Source organism: Polyergus mexicanus, unplaced genomic scaffold (genome assembly GCF_030449975.1).
Source record: "Polyergus mexicanus isolate NDT 795.1 unplaced genomic scaffold, iyPolMexi1.0 SCAF_14, whole genome shotgun sequence".
Classification (NCBI taxonomy): Eukaryota; Metazoa; Arthropoda; class Insecta; order Hymenoptera; family Formicidae; genus Polyergus; species Polyergus mexicanus.
In genome coordinates, this window is record NW_027223334.1 from 5,122,389 (window position 1) to 5,145,612 (window position 23,224).

The window sequence follows — 23,224 nt, forward strand, 5'->3', positions numbered from 1 at the left end:
CAAGAGAGCAACTGACAATGAGAGATTGAATTTTTGCGATCTTCTCTCAAATGCAACAAAAACAAGCAAACCTCTAAAAGACTTCTTGTCTTAGTTTTTCGGTTCTCTACATGTTCTCTTGAAGTTTTGCCATTTAAATTGGGGACACCCTGTATAAGACTCATCCTTAACGACTTGCAACATTTCATTTATGCAGTTTTTTTTTTATTTACTTCTATCGGTATCACTCTGTGCATTCTCTGTTTAAAATCGAGATTCATCTTGACTTTGTCAATATTTAATTGAGACATGCCGGGCGATGCAATTTTACTTGTCGCTATCGGATCGATGCGGCTGTTCGCGTTATCGTCTACAAAATCAGCGTCCTCGCCATCGGTTGCGTCACTTCCGCCGCTTTCATTGTCAGATTCAATTGGGCTGTCAATGGAACTCAATCTTTCACATTCTTCAATTTCTATTAAAAAGAAATAGAATAACCGTGTGCTAGAATAATTAAATGGGATGGAATATGAAATAAAAAACGTACTATGTTGATCTTTCTGTTTTAGAATATCGAGCGCCCTGATAACGTCTACATCGTTTCGATCGCACTTCAACACTATTAATATAATTAAATTTTAATGTGATTTATCTGTCTGTTTACTAATTTAATTTTAATCGGATAATGTTTATATGTACGCGCAATATACGTTAAAGTAAAATTAATTGATCCATACGTCGATTTCCAAAATTGCGAGCTTTTGCATAATCTTCTGTCATTAAAGCAATTATAAACTAAAATATACAAAGCTTGGTTAATATTTAGCAGAGAGAAAAATAATTTTTAAATTTATACGATGAGAAAGAGTGTTGATATACTTTGATGCGATCCTCATAGTTCGCGCCCTGTTCTCGATTCATCATAAATATTTAAGAATACTTTTTTTTTTTCACACTTCACCGATAATCATCTTTAATCAGAGATAAGAATTAATCAGAATCGTTTATCGCACATCTGCAAACATTGTAGAGTAAAGTATAATATTTTACAATATTACGAAACAAAATCCACACTCTTACTTGTTTGTACAAATTCTCTTCGTATATTATGAAAAATTTAATGAAGCAAAAATTTGTTCTACACTCAATACAATTTAAAACATGTCTGATTAAACAGAAAAACAATTGTCATAAGACATGCCCATGTGTCACGTACATACATATATATATACTACTATAATTTGAAGTTGTCAACAAATATATATATATATATTTGTTGACAACTTCAAATTAAAATAGTTGTCTCGCAACAGTACAATCCAAAATTGTTTACTCTGAGTCAGTAGCCAATTACGGTTACCGACTGAAAACTTTTGGACATTCCGTACACTATTGCAACGCCCCTAATGCTCGCGAGCATCATCTGTCTTTGTTTAACTTTTGGTGAGCAACAAGAATGAAATGATACCGTGAGATCTTTTATTATTGTATTTCTAAAATTAAACGGTCAATCATTTCGTTTTTTTTTTTTTTTTTTTTTTTTACTAGTATTCCTAAAGTATCCTATCTACTATCTATGTTTTTCATCACTTTCTTGTTGTTCGTTCTAATTATTAAAATTCAAAATATGAGATTTTCGTATGCTTCGTGTACGCGATACATGTAAAAATACAATTTTTGATTATCTCCAGGGTTGGGAAAGTTACTTTATAAAAGTAACTCGTTACCGTTACCGTTATTTTTTCTAAAAAGTAACTCGTTACCGTTACTCGTTACTAATTTTAAAAAGTAACTCGTTACCGTTACAGTTACTAAAAAGTAACGAGTCGTTACAATTTCCGTTACTTTTTTACAATACAAACTAATAAATTATTTTGCATAAGAAAAACTTTTAAAAAATTGTAAGCAAGATTTCATTCAAGGTTTATTACAAAATAAATGATTAAATTTTATCGAAATTCTTTATTAATTTTTAATAAAATTTGTTGCTCCATAGTATCATCATTTAAATGCCCTCTTTGTGGTGTTAATACAGAGCCACCGATGCTAAACATTCTTTCTACAGATGCACTGCTTGGTAGAGCTGTATTATATTTAATAAAAAGTTTTTTAAGTTTTGGATAGTCGTTTAACATTTCTATATTACAATTATTTGATTTTAAAAACCGTTGCAATTCTTCTTGTTCAGATTCATTTTGCACCGTTTTTTCCTCAAAAATGAAAAAATCATCGTGATCGTCAGATTTTCCAGCTTTTGAAGAATTTTCAGTTGATCGGATTCCCAATAAATCCTCCAAGTAATTTTCAGCACGTTTTCTTTGTTCTCCGGTTAACCAGTTTAACTTAAATTTTGGATGTAAACATGCTGCTATTATTAATTCTTTTGTTTCAAATATTGTAAGAAATCTAAAATCAAATATAGTAAATTAAGTGACATTGTTTGTTTTATTGAAATTAATACTTTTGAATCAATAGTTTAAAATAAAATAATATTGTTCAATTAAATCCTTATTTAAAATTAAATAACATATGTATTAATCAAATTAATAAGTTACCTTTTATTTAAACCTTGCTGAATAGCTTCAACTAATGAATGGCAATCTATAAGGTCAGATTTATTGAGATTTTCTAATTTTCGTTGCAAGGTATTTAGAACTGGTAGTAAATGAGAGCTCTGCTTTTCCGAAAAGATAAAGCTCTCATTGGATATCGCGCGTCGCGTCATCGCACTGGTCTGCAAGAGCCATAAGTTGATCAATCACATTCAAGCATTTTTATAACATAATAAGAATGCTAATTGGTCGATTTGCTTACGGCTTTACGGTTAAGATAAAAATTTTATCACGCACAATAGCAAGAATAATATCTTAAATAAATCGAAAAATTTGAAAAAGTAACGATAAAAGTAACTGTTAAATTCGTTACTCGTTACCGAAAAATGTAACAAAGTTACTTTTTCCGTTACAAATAAAATTTGTAACGCCATTACCGTTACAGTTACCGAAAAAAAGTAACTGTAACGGTAACGGCGTTACAAGTAACGCGTTACTTCCCAACCCTGATTATCTCTCAATCGGGGCAGTCAATTGCTTTTAAATTGTGCGAATGTGTAGATACCACATTTATTAACATGTAGTTAAATGTTCAATTTTCTTTTTGTTAAATGCGATTTGCGAGACAACTATCTTAATTTCAGTTAAGTTAATTTATATTATTTATTTATTAATTTAGATTATGTTTTTTAACATCATTTTTTAAGAAACATATTATTATGCATACATTTATTACGCATTAAATCATTATTATTAGTAAATTATTAATTTATCGGATATTTATCTGGTCTCTAATTGGTCTTGCCTTTTTATATTGATTAATATCTTAATTTCGTCAGAGAGAAAAAAGAATTAGAATAATTTATAAATTTTCTTAATATATTCAAGAGTTATACGTATTATTTTTATGACTGGATACTATGGAAATGATATAAAAATGAAATCTAGCAAAATTCATTGGGCCATTACAGAGTTATTTGATGTCATATCATAGACTGTCATAGAGAATCCCGTTTCGGAGATAGGAGACTGTATTAGTTTGCGATATGTGTTTATGATAATTATATACATGAGTAAAAAAAGAAAGATCGTTGGAATGCGATGTGCGTCATTGCAGAGACCCTTCAGTTTATTCGCTTTCCTTATATACCGAATTCATAGAAGAAATCGACTCTTAAAGTCACATACCAAAATCTCAATCTATAATCACTAAATTGCTTTCTTCATAAATTAATATTCACCTTATTTTTATAAATTTGCTTTTTATAAATGCACATTTTTTTGTACAAGATTTACATTTACAATTTGTAATTGCCAAAAATAAATAAAAATAATCGGCAAGTCCATAACAATTTTCTATTTTCTGAAATAATCGCGGAATCATATATTTTTAATCATCAACATGTTATGAAAGTATACATCAAGTTTAGTTGTACTGGCAACTCCATCTAGCCTCTATTTAGTCATTGCTCGTCGTAACTTGATTGCAATCGAGGCACGATAACATTGGACGATGTATTATTAAAGTAGCAATTTTGCAGTTGCATTACTATATATATGCACTTTGCGCGAGCGATATTTAATCTTATCATCACAATATTTTACGTTTCTCCTTTAATAATATTTTGTATAGATATATCATATCTTTTTTGTATATATAATTTTCTTTTTTTTTCTCTCTTTTTAATGAGGTGAGAGGTTGGAGAGTAAATCAAATTTAATAAAAGATTATTTTTGCCAATTAGATTCACTTGCAATTAGATCGTCTCGCAACTATTTTCGTATTTGTTACGTAACAATTACTGTGTTACATCCGGTTGCCGTACTTTCTCTCTGTCCGAAATTTCTCGAAGTAGTAACAAACTCCAAATTAGGATTCTTTATTTTAGTCCCATTCGCCTATTGTCACAATAATATGTGATTATTCCGACTATGACTCACGCTACATTATCAAGTTAGAATCTTTCGTTATAAACAACGATGATATATGTATAAGAAAATAAAATTTTTTCGTCGCCCGTATACGTGATTTAGATTTCGAGAAACTTAAATATAATGAAATTCTAAATAAAATAGCGAAATAGCGAAATTCCTCTTGTTACAATAAATAATTGATAATATGCGGCATCGAAAAACGCCCAGAGTAACAGGCGGCCGCTGGCGAGAGACCACGCGAAGGAACAATAAATTATCCCAAAGAGATTATCGTCTCGAATTCCGCACATGACGTGTTCCGGACTGTGCGTCGCGACGGCGCTCCAAATCGCTCTGATTCGTACATGGTGAGCTCACCATGGCTCTCCGATTCGCCACAAATGACGTCCACCACGAGGTTATACTCTCCCAACGCCGTCCCGTGACGTGGTTTAACCCGGTACTACCGCCTCTCGAGTCGCATTTCAACGGCGGTGATCAAAGCGACCACACGACAGTGTTATACGCAGCATCCACACACGTCCATCTCATCCTAATACGTCGCATCGCCCACGTGAGACGAGCAAGGAGAAAAGTTATTATTAGTGCGACAAATCAATCGTTCCTGATCTCTTTTTTACTAGATTCTACTCAGCCGCCAAGTGGAAGGTACACCGACACCAACCGTCTCAGGGAGGGTAAGTAATTGTTTGCGGATTTTGAGCTCGTGCAATTTCTCGATATATATGCGAGCGATTCGCGCGAATTATATAATCACCTGGCCGAGGAAGTAAAAATGTGCCGTATAAAATAACACCTCGTCAGACCGTCGACGAGAAGCGCGCCACTGTTGAAAAGTGCTGCGTAGTCGCGAGACTACGAAGGATCGATTGGAGCGCGTGTTGACGTTGTCGTCGTCATCGGCGCGACTATATATCTTCATGTCTCGCGTGGATATACAATCTCTCTCGGAGTCTTCCTGGTGACACGTTTTGCAAAGGATTAGAAACGGGATCGCGATTTTCAGAGCTTTGCCGCGAAATGATGTAACTCGCGTCGATTTCGCGAAAATCGGAGTCACATGCGTTTGAACGCCATGGCGTTACGTAACTAGCCGGCCTAGCTGACGACTATCGCTTTTCCCGCAGTGCGCCTTAACCGATACGCCACGGGAAAACAACGCGCGTGAGTTAAAGTTTGAACAAAATTATTTATATCGCAAAGAAATATCTTTTTCTTTATAATAAAAATGCTCTATAATGAGATTAGAACACGATTAGTTCTCCGCGAACGATAACGTGTGTGTCGAAAACAACAAGCTATATTTGCTTTCCTAATGGCTGACTAACATGTATGATCGCGAAAGATGTATACGGATAAGATACAGATAAGTTGCATATATAGAAAGTCGTGACGTAAGATTTTGGAGCAGCTCGCAGATGACTAAGCAGAATCGCGCGAGAGATTTATCATAAGTCACGATTCGATACCAATTTCTGCCGAACGACAATTGACCTCTAAAACAAATGACTTGTTGTTTTTATCTGATCAAAACATTGCAAAATTCCCGAAACACTTTACATATGTGACACAGATATAATCATTTAACGCATAAGATGGGATCAGTTTCTCGAAACATATACTAATACGACGTTATCATAATAAATTACTATTTCGCTTATCATTGCTTCATCATTGCAAAGGCAGAAATGTGGATGTTAGCTATTATTTATCAGATTTTATGTATAATAAATGTAATGACTTTCAGCGTTTCTCAGAATTTGTTACCAATATGATGTATAAAAAGCACGCCCGCGAGGTTAATATAGATCCACTAAAATATCTGCACTGAAAGACATCAATGTGGTAAAATATTACCTCGCAAATATCAATATTTAATTAGTTTCCATGCAACGTCAAGTACAATTAAATTGACAATTCAATCATCGCACTGAGTCAAATCTATATTTCAGGCTTTCAAAATCCCTCCCATCTACGAACGTCCAACAACCAGCAACATTTCATTTGAGGAAGGAGGTGTTCATAACGTAAGTACTGTTCGAAGAGAATCCTGAGAAAGAATCTGGGATTCTCGGACGATTGGACATTCACGGCGAGATGCCAAACTTTCAGGTATCAAAATCATGCAACCGTCAGCCGCAGCCGTTATCTGTTACTCGTGGCGTGAGATCGCGGCCACTGGGCGATGTCACCTCGACGAAGGTGGAGACAATACCTCTCCTAAGCCCGACAATGGAGTCCGAATTTTTGAAAGAACCTTGGATATTCCCGCACACAAAGATAAATTCTTCTACGAGAGAAGAGGCCACCACGGCATTTCCCGTTTGGGAGGAGGACTTTCAGGATCTGAGCAGTTGGTGCATGGATACGTTCCAGGCTCAATGCGATTTTCATATAGGTGAATCGACTACGTTTAAACTATCAGGTATCTATATACATTTATATATACAGGGTGTCCCATTTTAATGTCCCATCCCAAAACAATTATTATTTTTAAGAAAAAATATGTAATTATTTACAATGTATTTTTTAAAACAATTATTATTATTTTTTTTTTTTTTTTTTTTTTTTACTAATTGATTTGTCTCATTATTCTGTACATAAAAGTATTACGGTAAGACTATCGAAAACTAAGTATTTTACGAGACATTTTATTTTTTATATCGAAATATGTCAGATTAAGATATAAAATAACTCAAAAAGTACTTAATGAAAAAATACTTTATTATAGTGTTTTGAAAAGCTCCCGAGATAAGATAGAAAAATGTGCAATAAGAAATGGCGATTTCCATTTAAGAAAACATCGATCACATTGATCTCAGCTTGAATAGGTCACTCAACGTCAAGTCCATATTTTTATCATGTGGTTCCCTCGAAATCATGCAACTTTTGTCTGAAACATTTTTTCTACAATCGAAAATAAAAAAAGTTATGTGTGGTGGGACATTAAAATGGGACACTCTGTATATACAATATATAATGCATTATATCCATAATTTTTACTTTATTCCGGTTTAAAAAGCAGATGAGCATGCATAAGAAAAGAAATAGACATCCTTATTAGACAGAATTTTTAAATGTCATTAACTTTGTACTTACAAACAGACTTTTGAAACCTCCATGGTAGGTGATTTAGTGATGATATGTCTTAAACGTTATGTTAAAAAAATTGTTGATATATTAAATTTTAAGATATTTTTCTTTTTTCACACCCGATTTGCTATAAAAGAATTATATATAGTTTAATTAATGGATCAATTTTTTTGTTATCACATCCTAAGTAGCACGCAAAAAATATAACATTTTGCATCAACTTGCTGGGCAATAATATTACCCTCTCTCATTTATACATATATAAATATATTAACATCAGAATATAAAAAATTGTTTGCCACTAAAAAATTTTTTTATTTTATTAATCGCAATAGAGAACGCAACATAGCTATGGCTCGACTGTGTTCTAGGTACGAAATACGAGGGTAACGGTGTTTTGACTGTCGAAGAAGAGGGAACATTAAAAGATTTGAAGAATACTGATGATGAAGAGCTGAATTTGAAAATGAATACCGTTAAGACGATCGAAGATTCAAGTGACAATGGTCATCTGTTGCTATCTCCACCGGAACTGGTTAACGATTACGCATTAAAGTATAATAACGAGGAGAAGAAGGCAACCAGCTCGTGGTTAATGTCACCCGAATCTATAGTTTCTGTAAGTAGCGCGTCGAGTAAGAAACATAACGCAGATGCCGACGCGTTGCTCCAACCCGAGTATCGCGCGAACGGCGATCTGGCTTGCCCGACTTCATCGTTCGACCCCACCGCAAATCAGCGCGAAACGTTTGATGAGCTATGTACGATCGAGACGACCGGATCGGACACGTTCGACCTGCTGTCGTATCTCTGCGACGTAAGTTTATTATATATAATAATTATATATAAAGTGTCTTCTTATGATTAATTTTCGACACTAACGAAATTATAATTTTCCGCAGGATGAAATGCGTTCACTGGAAGGCAGCATTTCCACCGATTCCTCATCCATGCTGAAACTCCAATCGCACTCGACGATGTTGCCACCGTTATTTTCGCTTACTTCTTCCGCGAAGGTAAAGGAGGAGGAGGAGATCAACGAACCGATATCAACACGTCGGAGGATGTCAACACGTGCAACGTCGACAGTGACCTCGTCGTCGACCTCGTCGTCGGTGGAAGCTCCCGTAGCGCCATCTCGTAGATCGGAGAGGATGAGGACCATTAGTACCAAGGCCGCTAGTAACAAAGAAAGGGAGATAATCGTTAGAGCAAAGACGAGGGACAAGAACGAAAGGAAAAGATACTACGAAGAGAGCGATTCAGAGGACGATTCCGATATCACCCTGTTGCAGTATAGGGAGTGTCGGGAGAAGAACAACGAGGCGTCGCGAAGATCGCGGATGAATAAGAAAGCCAAGGAATCGGAAATAACCATTAGGGCGGTCAAACTGGAGAGGGATAACAAGGTACTGAAGATGAAGGTTGAGGAACTGGAAAAATTGGTGACGTCAATGCGCAACGCGTTATTACGATCTGCTTTAAAAGGGGTATTTTAAGAGTACACGCGTTACTTAATATCTAGACGTATGTACTGTACACACGAATTACCGCGCGCGCATAATTCATTGATAACTTATATATACTTTTTGGTTTTTTTTTATGGCATATGCTATCTCATCATGCAATGTCTAAAGGAATTATGTAAACTTTAATATATTAACTTATTTGTCTTAATGGGATTATAACGATGCTCTTGTGGCTTATTATTACTCGTTACTTTGATGCTGTTTTATCAAGAGATGTTTTTTTTATTGACATAACGTCTCTCTATAAATATCTACATCTTGTACAATTAATTTGTTCCGACTAAACTAATTACGGACAAGTGATAGATTAATCGAACTATTTGCTACGCAACATGCATTAAAAATTTAACGTTTAGCTTGCTATATGTCGGTATACGGAGATAATATATATTATAAGCAAGAGTTTATTTTGCTATTACGAAAGAGAAAGGGAAACACCGAAATTAAAATGTATTTTACGAAATACATACACACATATATGTATATGCATGTATATGTATATATATATATATATATATGTTATAAGTTACTTTGTGTATAATTTAAAAAGGGTACTACACACGAGTGAAAAAAAATAGGCATACAATTTCAAATGATAATCGATATCGTTATCGAAAAGTAGATTTTAATCGGGACAAAATTGCGTAGTCATATATTTTGTTCAGCCTTGTATTGTACCTGATATGAAAAGAAAGGAAAAAATAAAGCATGCATAAATATATATATATATATATATATATATATATATATATATATATATGTAGAATTTTATTGCTGAGAAGCGTGTATAATCACAGACTTCTATATATATTATACCTAGATTTCTCAAACACGACTATATCTCATATGGTGAGATAAAGGCAGCCATTTACAATTGGGCAAAATGTCATATTGAGTGTCACAGAATTCGATATGTGTCATTGATAAGATGAAAAGACCAAGTTTGCTATATTAAAGAGAAAAAATATACGCAACTATAAATTTTGCAAAATTATAAATATGCGCAATTGTATATATGCAAACTATAAATTTTGCACAGCTTTGTTGACACTCCCGATATAGATTTCCATTTGCGCGTTTGACACTGGATGTGCCAAAACACGCTACATAGTTGCGGGTCTATTTGACGTAACAAATTGAATATTTATTGTAAACAACAGATCAAAACTGCACAATCATTATTCTATCTAGAGCAACGGAAATAATAGATATAAGAAAATCTGATGATTCTACTACAAGTGGGAATTTCTATATCCGTTGTGTTATATAATTACATTCGCAATTTGCGAATAGTATATATTATACAGTATATATTAATCCAACCTATGGATATTCTGCCCAATTATAAATGATTGCCCTGGCTTCACCTATCACATTGTCGCTATCACATTGCTGTTAGCAGTCTAGATATGATATATAGAAGTATATAATTGATGACACGCGTTTTCTACTACTGTGTGAATTTGAACGATATTGATACGATGTAAAAGCAAATTCGAATAAAAACTTTATTTTGAAAAATTAACCAGACTTATATGATGGTTATATACGCCGCAAATAGCGCAGCGTATAAAAATAGCGATAGCGTCATACTTTATAACTCAATGTTCCTTCCATACGCGGTGTCTATAGACAATCGCGATAGGAGCTTAAATGCCAATCCGGCATTTTTAGAGTCATACAACACGCGATATATTTCCGTAGATCGTTCGGATATTATTAGAGCATAAATGATCATCGCGGGAACATGTATTGTGCATGTACATACATTGTATGTATGTTGCGAGATAATTGCAAAATCGATAGAGAGGCGCTCTATAGGTAAGTCGGTGTAGCAAACAGACCGAGTTAAAATCGTCGCAACAATGTACGCTATAATTTTATATATTATTCTGCGCAGAGGATTGCGCAAATAATTTCTGTCGCTGTGACTGTGACGCGCAAACGTATCTGGAATTATCGTTAGAACCTCGTTCTAACGAGAACTATGGTGGACAAAGGAGAAGTAAGACCTCTTTCCATTGATTGAATATCCGACGTTGGACTCATGCTCTTTCCGACGTAAATTGCGATAAGCGCGTTGCAAATTGCGAATATAATTACATAACACAACGGATATAGAAATTCTCACTTATATGGGGAAACCACCTGATTCTTTTAGAGATATATCTATTATTTCCATTTGTCGCTCTAGACAAAATAATGATTGTGCAGTTTTCATCGATTGTTTACAAAATAAATATTGAACATGTTACATCAGATAGATCTGCAACTATATGTAGCGTATTTTGGCATATCTTGTGCCAAACGCGCAAATGGAAATCTATCGAAAGTATCAACAAAACTGCGCAAATTTATAATTTGCGTATTGTATATTTCTTCTATTTAATATAACAAACTTGGCCTTTTTCCTTGAATTAGTAAGTTTTTGAATTATAAAAAATTGAAAATGAAGAATTTGTTGTAAAAACTGGCTTTCTAAGTTAATAACATACATAATAAATTTATTTTCTAGATAAGTTAAATTAAAAATACTTGATATTAAAATATAAGTTTGCACAAGAGAGAAAAATAGCATTATACTGAATATTTGACAGAAAAAATCGATTTAGAAAAAGATACGTTTCTAAGCTGATGTATTCTGTTTTGCATATTAGCAAAAAAAGAAATAACATTTAGAAAAGGCAACTAAACGAACAGATTGTAAGGAATTATGTTTGAGCGTTTTCATTGGTTGAAATCAAGTATTGTAGTCGTAGTTAGCCTGCCTCAGAATCAAATACCATACAATTCAACGCACTCAGCCGCGCGCGCGCGTGTGTGTGTGTGTGTGTGTGTGTGTACATCGATTGCCCGCATTGCTTTCTTCACCCGCATACCGTTAGATTTATTAATCCTATGCTATTATTATCGTGCTGCTGTATATTCCCGACTTAGTTTCACGAATCGGAGCGACAAATAAATCGCTTCTTTCATATCGAATGCTTCAAAGAGAGTTCCCCCATTTTGAAAGCAAGATGCAATCAACGAAAGCATTGTTCACCGATCACAAAAGTGACATAGGTTAATTCTCTCTCTCTCTCTCTCTCTCTCTCTCTCTCTCTCTCTCTCTCTCTCTCTCTCTCTTTTTCTCTTCTCTCGTGCCCATTTCCCACACATTATTTTATCGTTCTCCCGCGTCTCATCCGAACAATCTCAACCAAACGACCTCGTTTCCTATTTCCCGTCACGTTTCCTGCGACGTCTCCTGGTCGCCAATGTATCGCTAAAACATGAGGGCGATTTCGCGGTGGTCGCGCGCGCTTTTAAAAGTCCATCCGGCCACGCACGTCACAGCTGATAAAGTTGCGCGCGCAACCACCGCGGCCATTCAGTGTCAGCTGATAACTCACTACGCTAGTAACAGGTGGTTCATCGCGATTGGCCGAGCGACGGCGATTAAAGTGCCTCGGCGGCGCCAGCACGTGCGGCCCCGCTAGTCGCTGATCCCTGGCCCTGGTCCCGCATTCACGCGGAGAACGTCGTAGCACGCACATTCGTCGGACGAGCAACCCCCTCGGTACTATCGGTCGCGTTCAATCGCTCTCACCGACGACGGGCCAGATCAAGCCATCGGGATTCGAAAAATCGATAACTGCGTGTATACTCGTGCATGCGTGCGTGCGTGCGTGTGTGCGTGCGTACGGCGTTTGCGAGATTTTGCAGTCGCACGATTGGCGGCTCCGCAAACTCGTAAGTGTGGGGCTATCGATCCCCGCGCTGTCCCGCTTTCTTGCCGCGTTCATTGGCGCCTACATCGCCGTCGCCACTGCATCGTGAGGTACTTGAGTTGCTGGCTCAAGTATAGTGTATTGTGCCTTAATACGATAGTTACTCCCCTGTGATTTCGCTGCGCGCCGGAGATCAACGAAAAAGGTTTTCCTTTCTTCCCCTCCGCTCAATCGGTGAGTAACAGTATGATTGTACGCGTATAATCTTTTTTGTATCCCCTCCCCCCCCCCCCTCCTCTTTCTTTTTCACTTGCATTAGTAATTTTTCCGTCCCAGTATCGCACGCTGGTACCGCCGGGCGCGCGCATCGGACAACGACGACGGTGCACGTGCACGTCGAGCCGGCGGCGCTTCGTTCCATCTGGTGCGCTCCGATTGCGCTCCGACCGGATCTTGTCGTCTTGCGTGTAGGGGTCATTTCGCGCGCCGCCGAGAGCTTACTCGAGATAATCGATGCGCGATGAACTCCCGAGAGATTATTATTTTACGTGATCGAGACTGGAATGATAGTAGCCCACGTATGGAATGCGTGAAACTTTGCCACGATCAATGAAACTCTCGAGATTATAACTCGAAAGGAGATATTGAAAATTGATTTATTTTTTCAATTTAAAAAGAAATCAGGTACGCGCGATTTGTCGGACAGATGACGACAATATCGATAAATTTATTCTCTTTACATTTTTAACTTTTAAATACCTAAGGTATTCTGTCATATCACGATTCTTGCGATTTCTCAATCACGCATATCGAAAATAAAACAAAGTTTTTATCGTGTCTCGTCGCGATATGACGTTAATATTTATAAGTTTGACGCATCGGTTACAACGTTCGCGACAAGATTTCCTGTTATACGATTTATAGAGACGACATATACTCTCGTTCGCCGGAATCCCCCCCCCCCTCTCTCTCTCTCTCTCTCTCTCTCTCTTGAAATACCAGCTTCGATCGATATCGACTACGATTACATGGAATCATTTGCGCGTTGAAAGGTCAATTGAATCGAGCGAGACGATTATATAGAAGTGACATTTGCGCGCGAACGAGTTATTCGGGGAAATAATAGAGGAGAATATATTATCGTGCGAGATAACATGCAAAGATCCTACAGATTGAAAATATAGAGCTGATAGTGCTCGCGCGAGAGAACGCGATGTGGGGGATCCGTTTATCAGTGTATCTTCCGGCGATGATTTATTGATAAAAGTAATGGAATTGATGAATAATATTTTCAAGAGCAGCTTCGATAATGATATGATACACAAGGTGACACAAATCTTAAATAATGGATTGTTACTGGTGTTAACCCATACAGCACAGAACATTGCAGCAATATTGCAGCAACATTGCAACCGCAATGTTGCTACAATGTTGCAATATTGTTGCAATGTTGCTGCAATGTTCTGTGCTGTATGGGAATGCTTAATACGCGACACAGAAGCGGATTTGCCATTATTTTTGAATTATACACGCGTTTGAAGAGAGAGTAGAATAACTGTATATTGACAGAGTTTAATAGGATTAGCATATATCAATGTATAACTGTTTTATCTGTGAAATAACATATATGCGCGTGTGTGTTAAATACATAGTGTATGTTATTTAATAGCGACTGTGTCATTCGTTAAAAGTATCGAAACTTAATATCCTTTTGTGATTATTCTTGTGATTACATTTCATGACATAATCGACGATCAAATGCATGGACACGGTTAATCCTTCTAGCATCAGCGATGCTATATCGTATATGCTAACGTCAGTTTCGAAGAAAAAGCTTCGCTCGTGTAAAAATTCTTTAATTAATTTCTTATGCATGAATCTTTTTATGAGGAAACATTATCTTGCACGTACAAAGATCTGCGGTTAAAAGAGAGACCAGCAGGTTTCAGATTAAAGAAGGATATTTACATCGCATATGGCACACTACGTAATTTCCTTTTCCGACAAATGAAAATCCGATTAAAATTTTCGACGTACTTTAATCAGTCTTCTCGATTGTGATTCCCGAAGGTTTATGCTTGTTACATATATATGAAAAGCAATTTAATTGAACTCTTCACTCGCATCGTACTTCAAGAGAATTTTTTTAATCGATGTTTCTCAATTATGATATTTCACATCTTAAGATTTTCTTAATATTGTTTCTCTAATGTAAGTATAAAGAGATTCAGAAACTTTAATTTGTAAATATAATGGTTTATAGGTAGGATTGTAAAAATTATATATGTACATAAAATTATGAAAGAGAGAAAGAGAGAAGAGAGAGAGAGAGAGAGAATATATAAAAATGAAAAGGAATTATAGTATAATGCTATTAAAATTTAAAGAGTTATAAAATACAATTAGAAATTATCATTAGCACATAATTTAAAACCTTATCCGCTATTTTTTTTTATACACTCGTTTACATTATTACATAATAATCGGGAGCATCTTCTCTTTCGCGTTTTCTCGCAAATATATATATATATATATATACAAATACTTAGCTCACATAAAGATAGGTCCATTGAACTCATTAGAACGCGCCGCAATTTGCAATGCAGCTATGCATCATCTCGTAATATAGGACAAAAGGCATTAAACGTGAAACCGATCGCGGCAGATAATAAGCCGCGCGTGTGATATCAAACGCAGTCCTGAGGTCACGGATGCGCATACGTGCATATGTTAATAATCTATAAGTCGCTCGCTTCTTTATCAATATTCTTTTACTGATCAGCATCTGGCATCCGGTTGGATCTTTCAATAATACTTACATGAACATTTTCCACTTGTCTTATCGAGCAAAGCTGTATATATATATATTTTTTTTTTCTCTCTTTCTATCTCTGTGTTTCCTTCTCTATTTTATTTATATATTCGAAAGTGAATACTATATTTCTCTTTTATCTCTCGTACTTCTCTAATCTAATTTCAATTGGATTATAAATGCGACCCATAATTTGTTTTCTCTCATTTTCTGCAAATAGCAAGATCCTATTTTAATCTTAAGAGACCCACTCGCGGATCTCGTTTAATGCAATTAAATAGCATACTGCAGATTTCACATTACGTCGCTTTAATGAATAAAAGAGATAGAGATAAAGATAATTAATGATATCCGCAATGAAATATCAGTTCACGAGATTGTGGGACAATCTTTTGCTTTCAGATATCTCCAAGTTTGTAAGATTATAAGGATGCTGAATTTTCGTGGCAACAGCATGTCGGACCTTTAATTTCCTTCGTCCTTCATGGACGGATATCATGTTCGTCTGACCGGCGGACGCTTATACTACTCGGAAAGCTAAAGGAAACAAAATATCATGGCATTTTTCGACGTGGGACCGGGCGATCTCAAGGAATTATGGGAGTCTTATCTCTCCGACCCGGTGAGTGTGCGCGTACAAATTGATTCTTCCGATAAGAAACCACAATGAGATTAACTGAAAAGTTTATCGGGAAATGTCGGAGATCCCGTGCTACGAAGAATATGTGCAGTTTCTCGAGAAATCCTATTTTATTAATGTTCGCTAACATATACACGTCTCTAAAATTTCATGCTTGCAGTCGCGAATTTCTTGCTTCCTATACAGCGAGTATATTCTCGAGAAAGTACTAGTCCGCGAGATCGCGAACGAAAGGAAGCTGAAACTGTTCGAATCGCAGGGACGCCCACGTTCTTCTGAGACCCGTAATCCTCCGCGTTATTCGAATATTTGTGTCAGATATAGACAGAGATAGTCTTTACACGGCCTACATTATGCTGTCACAATATTACTAACAAATACCATTATTTGTAATATTATCCACATGCTTTGGATTGAGATAAAGTCGGAGTTTATAAGGAAAATTTTATTCATTTTACAATGCTATTCTTGGAAAATTATAAGCTTCTTTTTTTATGCAAAACGTGACGAACACTTGAATACATGCTATATTTATCAAATTTATTGGCTAAATGTCATTGGAAAATACATTTCTATTTCTTACACGCGTTTCTCGTAGATAACAACTACTTCTTGACATTGATATGCCATTTATTTGTGAATTTATCTGCGAGTTTTTAGCACTCGCACGAGTAACTGACAGAGAATTTTATTTTATTCTAATATTTAGTAAAATATGATTGAATTTAACCGGAAAAGTGTGCGTATTGTATATGTAAGATTTTATGAAAATTAACTTCAGTCTAAAACCGCGCAAATTCACTTTTTAATTGCGTATTCTTTAATCAAATTACTTTTTTTTTTAAATTGGGTTAATATCTCTCCGCTTCGGAGAAAGCGCACGACACAGCTAAATGAATCCCATACAGCAAGATTGCAATAACATTGCAGCAACATTTCTCTGCAAGATTGCAACATTGCAGAAACATTGCGAAATGTTGCTGCAACGTTGTTATGATATTGCAGCAACAGTAAAATGTCCGCCTACAGAAATATTGCAATATAATATTGCAGCAACATAGCAATATAATATATATGCAATAACGCTTTATGTATATTTATCGATATAATATCCTTAACATATGAAAAAAATAATAAGAAATTAGGCCTATAAGAGTCAGGATCTAGCGTGTATATAGATTTTCTGTATTATAATAATAACGAATTATAAAATGTAAATTTTTCAGTACACATTCGATTTCCTTCAGTGACAGAGAATATCTACGAGAAATAAGAAAAAACTCAATTTGCAATTGTGTAAATTCACAATTTCTTTGTATTCGAAATATTCAGATATCCGGATGCAAAAAGATTGTGGTGAATTTACGTATACAAGTCTTTTCACATCTCTCTTGTCTTTATATAATCTCAAAATTTATTCATTAAAATCTGAAGTATCTTTTGCATATTAGAAAATTATTATATCTTTTTAATCTTACTAGCCGCTCTTTGTAAATTTTATATAATCATCATGACTAAAAATTAAATGCGGAATAGATAGCGCAACATGCGCCGCATAATGGTAAACGAATGAACTAGCGATTATTGAATAGTTTTTTTGTAATATTTTCGGAATGTTGCTGTAACATTGCTAAAGTTATATTGTAAAATAATGTCTTTGCAATATTTCTGCAACATTAAACTGCAATATGCAATATTACAATGTTGCAGCAATGTTGTTGCAAGTTTCAGTGCTGTGGGATGTCAAATAGCCGCGTATCCGCGCATATATCTCAGATATTGCCATTCATCATCGCGTTTGTGTTAATTAAGCTCAAGGAAATGAGTGAAGAGACAAATTTACATGATAGGACAAACGTCATTACGTTTCGTAACATCGATAATTCTTCTACCGGGTAGACCCCCTGTCTATTCATCGCGACTCTCACATTCATCTACCATCCCGCGAATGCTACGGAGACAATTTTTCATTGCTCGTTGCGTTCGCAACGATAACAACGGTTATGCATATGCGTATATTTCATTTATCGCGACATGTAATTTCTAATCCTCGATCGACGTGCAAAGGGGACACAAGCGCGATTTCCCTTGACCCTTTCGAGTCAGAATTTTCTGCGGGAATATATATATGAAATTGACACCCAATCAATCACTTTCTCATTAACGAAGTTACGCCAGGTTTCTAGGAACGTTAATCATGTAACTCTCACGAGCAAATTCGTTTTATGCCGGCAATAAACATCAATGCGCGCGATATGTTTCGCGCGTTGTTGCGTTCTACACATCAGACGTGTATACTTATTATTAGTTATTGTTCCTCTTATCGCCCGCCCGTCGCTTCGCACGTTCGCAGATAGTAATTTCTCAAGTTCGAAGAAAAAACGTCGATATTTTTATCATTTCCTAGAAGGCCGGAGCGCGAGGTACGTATACGTTCGATTCCATTGGGAATCAACGTCCAATTGTCGTTTGCGATAAATACGATCGTCTCCGAAATTAATGCGTCGGCTCAATTATTTTTTGAAGAGAACTTACTCAACAACGTGAGACGATTGTTCTTTTCCAGAATGCACATTCGAACGTCATCTGTGTCTCGTTCGATTGCCGTTTGTAAACACGACGAGGATTACCGCTGCTCGGCAAAATTTTACGGCACTTATCGCCGCATATAATACAGCAACAAGTGCCGGGGAAAGGTATTGTATTTGGGCAATAAAGCATTAGTGTGCCACTTTATACACCTGTACAAATATCGTGTCGTTCTTTATGGGCACCAAGAACCGATCGATGGTTTGCCCGCATATTTTGCTGTTGGTATGCTCAATCTGTAGGAATGTATTTTCAGAAAATCGGATTTTCTTTCTGAATTGGAATTTAACGACGCTATTTTCGCTGAGAAATTATTTTTTGGAAAATTCCCAAAACCATTATATTTCTAAGTGTTTTGTTATTGATATCATTGCCGGTGTATACTAATGTAATTCCTTGTTGATAAAATCGTTTCACTCAGCAGACATGGCAACGTATACCGAATATAGTAGATTACAAATTACGCACATAAAGTAGAATACTGATAAAAGCTCAACGAAAATGTTTACTGAATTTTTTGGAAGGTATATTCTAGTTTTTGAATTTGTAATATCCGGAATAAACTCTACAGTTTCATATATATATATTCTGTAAAAAAAGTACCCGGAATTTTTAAATAAAATACAATCTACTTGTTTAATCATCAAAATTTATTTTGTCGCCTTCAAAATAGGCCCCATCCGAGGCAATACACACCCATACAGCACCGCAAGATTGCAATAACATTGCAGCAACATTTTTCTGCAAGATTGCAATATTGCAGAAACATTGCGAAATGTTGCTGCAACGTGATATTGCAGCAATAGTAAAATGTCCGCTTACAGAAATATTGCAATATAATATTGCAGCAACATAGCAATATAATATATATGCAATAATGCTTTATGTATATTTATCGATATAATATCCTTAACATATGAAAAAAATAATGAGAAATTAGGCCTATAAGAGTCAGGATCTAGCGTGTATATAGATTTTCTGTATTATAATAATAACGAATTATAAAATGTAAATTTTTCAGTACACATTCGATTTCCTTCAGTGACAGAAAATATCTACGAGAAATAAGAAAAAACTCAATTTGCAATTGTGTAAATTCACAATTTCTTTGTATTCGAAATATTCAGATATCCGGGTGCAAAAAGATTGTGGTGAATTTACGCATACGAGTTTTTTCACATCTCTCTTGTCTTTATATAATCTCAAAATTTATTTATTAAAATCTGAAGTATCTTGCATATTAGAAAATTATTATCAAATTTTTGATTTTATATAAGAATGGAAACTATTAAAAGAATTCTTAGTCCAATGTCTGAGCCCCTGTATTGGGGTCATATCATACGACTTAAATTAACAAAAATAGTTATTATATCTTTTTAATCTTACTAGCCGCTCTTTGTAAATTTTATATAATTATCATGACTAAAAATTAAATGCGGAATAGATAGCGCAACATGCGCCGCATAGTGGTAAACGAATGAACTAGCGATTATTGAATACTTTTTTCTAATATTTTCGGAATGTTGCTGTAACATTGCTAAAGTTATATTGTAAAATAATGTCTTTACAATATTTCAGCAACATTAAACTGCAATATGCAATATTGCAATGTTGCAGCAATGTTGTTGCAAGCTTCAGTGCTGTATGGGCATATACCAACGCTTAACCCAATCTTTGAAACACTTTTCAAACGCTGAAGAAGCTATTGTCTTCAGCTCCTTCTGCGAATTCTTTTTTATGACTTCCATCGACTCAAAACGCCTTCCTCGAAGTGGTAATTTCAGTTTAGGAAATAAGAAAAAGTCGCATATCTGGGGCCATATCTGGTGAATACGGTGCTTGATCGATGACATTCGTTGAGTTTTTAATCAAAAATTCGCGTACCAAGATCGATGTATGCGACGGTGCATTATCGTAGTGCAAAATCCAAGAATTGTCTTTCCACAAATCTGGTCATTTACAACGAATATTTTCACGCAAGCGCTTCATGACACTCAAATAATATTCTTTATTAACCGTTTGTCCATCCGAAGGAATTCCGAATGAACAACACCACGATTATCAAAGAAAACAGTGAGTATGACTTTGATTTTTGAGCACCTTTGACGCGGTTTTTTGGGTTTTGGCTCGTTTTCGAAGCGCCATTCCGATGATTGCTAACTTGTTTGCATGTCGTACTCATAAACCCATGTCTCATCACCAGTTATAATGCGTTTCATAAAAGTAGAGTCACTAGAAATTCGCGAAACCATGTCTTCAGCAACCATTTTTCGATAGATTTTTTGCAAAAAATCGCAGAACACACCTGAAGTCGACTGACATAAACAGCTGCTGTAAACAAACTGGATGACAGATGGCGCTCAAACTCAGCATGACAATTGGGTACAGTGGTGCTAACTTCAGCAACAAAATTATTTTTCAATATATATACCGCGGGATTTTTAAATGAGAAATTCCGGGTACTTTTTTACAGAATGTACTCTCGTTTAAGCGGATAATCGCATCTTTGTTTACTAATGACATTTTGTCGATCCTAAATCGCACTCTGACTTATCGCATATTCATCACGAACTTCCGCTTTCCATACGACTTACAAACTGGGCTAGCAATTACATATTTTTGTACGGGGCAATTATAACCGAGCGTATTTGTTTGCTTTTAACTTTTTAATATAACTCTTATTGTCTACGAAATGCAGTTTACGTAACGTAAGAATTGTTTGAAAGAAGAGACACACACAAAGCGGATTAAATAAAGTGCACATTAAGCATGTGCACAGAGTTATTTTTCTGTTAATCCGAGAACTTTTAATCTGTTTTCTTCTCTTTTTCATTACTTATTCGCGTCTACGAAACGGCATAAAATTCAACATGAATGTTAAAAAGAATTATATTATTTATTTATATATGCATAACAATCATTTTTATCTTTCGCTCGAATTTTCAAGCTGTTTTTCATTATTTTTGCATAATAAGAAGTTATTAATATGTATCGATACGATAGTCTGGCTTGAGAACATCGTAATAGAAATTGAAAGGCGAATTGGCGCGTGCATGTTAATGCTTTCTCATCATATTTGGAGGGTCAGTCCCCTTTAACGGCGGGGGCAGCCATCGCGCGCGAAGTCAAATACGTTCAGCTAATAAAATCGTTTAAGCCGTGCGTTCGTTAAAGAAAATCTCCGCTCCCAATCTAAATCTGCGCATATGCGAGGAAAGCTCGCGTTTCGAAGAGCATTTAAATTGTCTTCGAAAACTTGCTCGTAATGAATGTTCCAATTATAGAATTGCCGCCGGCAAAAAAATCAATTTCCCGCTTAGTCGGCTTTCGTCTCGTTAAAAATGACGATTTGTAGAGTTTTCGATCGAGCATCATTAACGCTATCAAGCGAGCGATAAAGCAACAGCGCGAGAAGGAAACGTACGAGTATTCGCGATGTATCGAACGAATCGATGCGGATAACGAAAACGAGAGACAGAAATCGAATCGTGTCACAGAATTGCTTTTTTTCATAGCGGAATGAATGGACAGGTCGACACTTTTGCGCATCATTTTTTTTTTTTGCTTATTACCGAAGAAACACAGCTGCAATTAATTCGCTATCTGTCTTGTTATGTTAAAGACCACTTGTCCCGATAAGCGTTATTATCTTGACAACGTATGCCGCGTTGCATTCTCTCGGCAGCTCCGTGTGTATTTTTCTATTTTTAACTTTTTACTTACTGTACAAAAGACATAAATTTATTCCGTTTTAAAGATTAAATTCATGTTTTTTTAATTCGCTAAATTTATATTCACTTGGTTATGTAATTCACACTTAACGCTAATTTGTTAATCACTTAAATTGATAAAATTTGACGCTTGAGGAAATTTTGCAAGTGGAGCTTTCATATCTTTGTTGAAAATGTAGGGTAAGCATGGCAACCTTGCTGCGGCGCCCGTTTCTAGGCTCGTACATGTCGCATTTTTATCATAGGCGATATAAAGCAATTTTCCTCACTTGTTCGTCACGTTTACGCAGGCGTCACTGACGCAAGTGTGTCGATAGTAGTCCTCGCGTTACAAATTCGAACGTGGTATATTTTTGAAAATTTTTCCAGATTCTCGCAATTTTATTTTGGAAGAAAAAACTCGAACTGTTTACAAATATTATTAACTTCTATTAGTAATATAACAATAAAGATATAAAATCTTATGAAGAATATTGAATTAATAACTGAATTAATAAACATTGCGAAAACCTGCGTTTTGGAAAGCTCAGCAGACAATCGTCATGCTCTGATAGAAAAATTTTTCTTCGAAAGAGCTAATGTTCCAGATAAAAGTGAAATCTTGCATTCTTGCTTTTTATTCGTAAATTATATGACATTAGTGTCTTATCTGAC

General features: G+C 35.5%; 3 protein-coding genes across 4 annotated transcripts in view; 2 read left to right on the forward strand and 1 right to left on the reverse strand.

Moving 5' to 3' along the window:
* Window positions 1–14: 14 nt before the first annotated feature.
* Window positions 15–4,992, reverse strand: LOC138939255 (uncharacterized). The gene is made up of 4 exons (XM_070306899.1): window positions 4,987–4,992; window positions 4,824–4,908; window positions 527–598; window positions 15–454 (listed from the first exon to the last, which is right to left on the reverse strand). Exons 1-4 carry the CDS (start codon window positions 4,990–4,992, stop codon window positions 189–191), a joined length of 429 nt encoding a protein of 142 aa, XP_070163000.1. The 3' UTR covers window positions 15–188.
* Window positions 4,993–5,113: 121 nt separating this feature from the next.
* Window positions 5,114–10,613, forward strand: LOC138939621 (uncharacterized). The gene is made up of 5 exons (XM_070307579.1): window positions 5,114–5,143; window positions 6,419–6,493; window positions 6,579–6,891; window positions 7,931–8,376; window positions 8,462–10,613. The coding sequence occupies exons 3-5, from the start codon at window positions 6,699–6,701 to the stop codon at window positions 9,056–9,058; spliced, it is 1,236 nt and encodes a 411-aa protein (XP_070163680.1). The 5' UTR covers window positions 5,114–5,143; window positions 6,419–6,493; window positions 6,579–6,698; the 3' UTR covers window positions 9,059–10,613.
* Window positions 10,614–12,407: 1,794 nt separating this feature from the next.
* Creba (Cyclic-AMP response element binding protein A) overlaps window positions 12,408–23,224 on the forward strand; it is a 32,481-nt gene continuing 21,664 nt past the window's right edge. Inside the window, exons 1-3 of one of the 2 annotated variants that reach the window (XM_070307577.1) lie at window positions 12,408–13,032; window positions 16,013–16,232; window positions 18,817–18,946. Coding sequence is in view for 1 of the 2 variants with exons in the window: in XM_070307576.1 (XP_070163677.1) it covers window positions 16,167–16,232 (66 nt within the window). In the remaining variant the exon portion in view is untranslated. The remainder of the gene's footprint in view (window positions 13,033–16,012; window positions 16,233–18,816; window positions 18,947–23,224) is intronic. The other variant, XM_070307576.1, reaches the window with a different exon arrangement.